At 62.1% G+C, this 2,331-nt stretch overlaps 1 protein-coding gene across 1 annotated transcript; it reads left to right on the top strand.

Moving 5' to 3' along the window:
• Window positions 1-164: 164 nt before the first annotated feature.
• On the top strand, window positions 165-697 carry MNEG_16392 (hypothetical protein; the record flags this gene model as incomplete). Its single annotated transcript, XM_014035138.1, has 1 exon — window positions 165-697. A coding segment is annotated over one exon (533 nt), but the record flags the coding sequence as incomplete, so codon positions are not given.
• Between the last annotated feature and the right edge of the window lie 1,634 nt (window positions 698-2,331).

The following is a 2,331-nucleotide window of genomic DNA, read 5'->3' as shown; positions in this document are numbered from 1 at the left end:
ACCCCTTTGCCTTCCTTGGGGTGACGCTCACGATGGAACTGGACTGGAAACACCACAAAAAGGCGGTTCTCAACAAGGCGCGGGACAAAGCAAGGCACTTGGCCAGGAGCTGCATCACAGGGAGGCAAAAACTCCTCATCATAGAGACATGCCTGAGACCATCCATGGCATATGGGCTGGCCCTCATGCCATTTGCCTACCCCGACCTAACGGTGATGAGCTCGGTGCTGACCTCAGCAACAAAGCAGGCGGTGCGCCTGACCACGGCCGCCCCAAACCTCCTCATCCAGAATGCGCGTGCCGCTGGCGGACTTGGCTGTCACTCACTGGCGGTGGAAGCTGCCACGCAGGCCGCAGAGCGCACCATCACCTGCCTGAATGACAAAGGCAGAATAGGCAGGATCACAAGAGCTCTGCTCAGGGCACAGCTGGAGCTACACAATGGCACCGCCACGGACGTGGTAGGACCGTCCAACAACAGGCCGAGCTGGCTGCACCAATACAGCATGGGGCTGCGGAGGCTCGAAATAGCGCGCCAGACGGGCCTCTTCCTGGCAAACGATGCGTGCGATTTCAAAACCAAACAGCTGTCACAGCAGCTCAAGGCGTGGCTGACTCGCCTGGGCGGCGCGCCGGCCGCCAAGCCCACTGCCTTGAAAGCGATTACCGATGCACTCGCACCCGACCTGATGAAGTTGTGGCCTGCTGGAGTGGATGGGCTAGCCGACTTGCTCGATGCAACAACTGCGTCGACGCGCCCACTGAGCGCACTGCGGCGGCAGCTTGACAGAAAGATTACCCAGGGCCAGAAGACTGCGGTAGCACGCATCACACGGGTACTGAACTCAGGGGACGTTGCATCCAGAGTTCTCCCAAAAGGCTTCAACAGGAGGTTGGACGCGCCCTCAGACGCTCGCCGTGTTGAGGCCAGCCTCTGGGCCCTGCTGGAAGCACCCAAGGGGCCCAAGAAAGGGGGCCAACAAGATATTATTCAATACCTGACCAGCAACCCACGCCAGAACCCCGTTGCCCACGCCCGGCCCACTGCCGGCGGCAGGGCTGAGACAGGTCGCAACTGTGGGGGCGAGGCCGAGCCCAACACGGCGGAGGATGATGCGATTATCGCAAGGCCCGCCAAGCGGCGCATCACCGCACACAGGTGCAGGGATGCCTGCCCAGGCAAACGACCCAGGGAGGCGCCAATGAAACCGGCGCGCCGCCGTGCAGGGCAGAAGAGCCGCAAGGAGCGGAACTACAGGGCCTGGGAGACAAGGATGTGGGGCTTTAGGGAATACCAACTCAAAACCCAGGAAAGGAAATGGAGCAGCGAAAAATCTAGGACGCACGCGCTTGGCGAGATGTGGAGCTCGTGCGGCATCTTTGATGAAATCTCCCACGTGGTGGGTAGGGCGACGTCAAAGCACAACAGCAGGCGCGACGCCCAGCTTGTGCTGGCGTGGCAACCGACCATCTATCAGCAGTTTGAGGTAGACCTTGCATGCGAACAGGGCTACACCGTAAAGAACAAGACGCCTGCGACCCTGCAGGATCTCGAACATGAGGGCTGCGGCGTGTGCGACTACTGTGCGCGACCGGCCACAAGCATCGGGCCCGCAGCTGACGCCAGGCCCTGCGACCATTGCCAGAGGCTATTCCACGGCGAGTGCGCAGGCAAAGCGGAGGGGACGACGCCACCTGCCGCCCCGCTGCCCTGGGAGTGCAAGGACTGCTCGCACTGCCGGGGGAGCCCAGCCGCACGAGCACGGATCATGCAAGAGTGCGCATACTGCAGGGTGGAGTGGGGCGACTCTGTTGAGACATTCACCCAAACAGACATGGCGCAGGAGCCGCTGGTGACGCTGATCAGGGAGTGGGAGCAGCGCAACGCGCACAGAGCCGCACATGAGGAACAGGAGAGGGAGGCGGCAGCAGAAGCTGCCCAAACAGCGGCACTGCAAGGGAGGGGCCACCAGCTCACAGACAGGGAGAGACAAGGTCTGCGCAACCCCCCAGACACACGGTATGACATCACTGTGGGCCAAAGGCTGCGCACCAAGCTGCAAGTAGTGACCAAACCGATCGACCCTGAACTGGACACCCAAGCGACGGGCAGATGCTCGGCGCAACCCCGACTGCTCCGAGGCAGGATTGCCGCTGCTTCGGTGACCCACCCAGTAGAGGCGGTGTGCATATATGAGCCCAATGGCTCCTGCGCTGGCCTGCTTGAAAGGGACAGGGCGCAGGCCTTGGCGGCGTGGATGACCGCGGCCTCCGGAAAGCCGCCCACAAAACCTGAGTTTGCAAAGGCTGCTGCGGCTCTCATGCGGCGAC

This window comes from Monoraphidium neglectum (genome assembly GCF_000611645.1).
Source record: "Monoraphidium neglectum strain SAG 48.87 unplaced genomic scaffold scaffold06317, whole genome shotgun sequence".
Classification (NCBI taxonomy): Eukaryota; Viridiplantae; Chlorophyta; class Chlorophyceae; order Sphaeropleales; family Selenastraceae; genus Monoraphidium; species Monoraphidium neglectum.
Note: the sequence above shows the minus strand (reverse complement) of the source record. Positions and strands in the feature narration are given on the sequence as shown.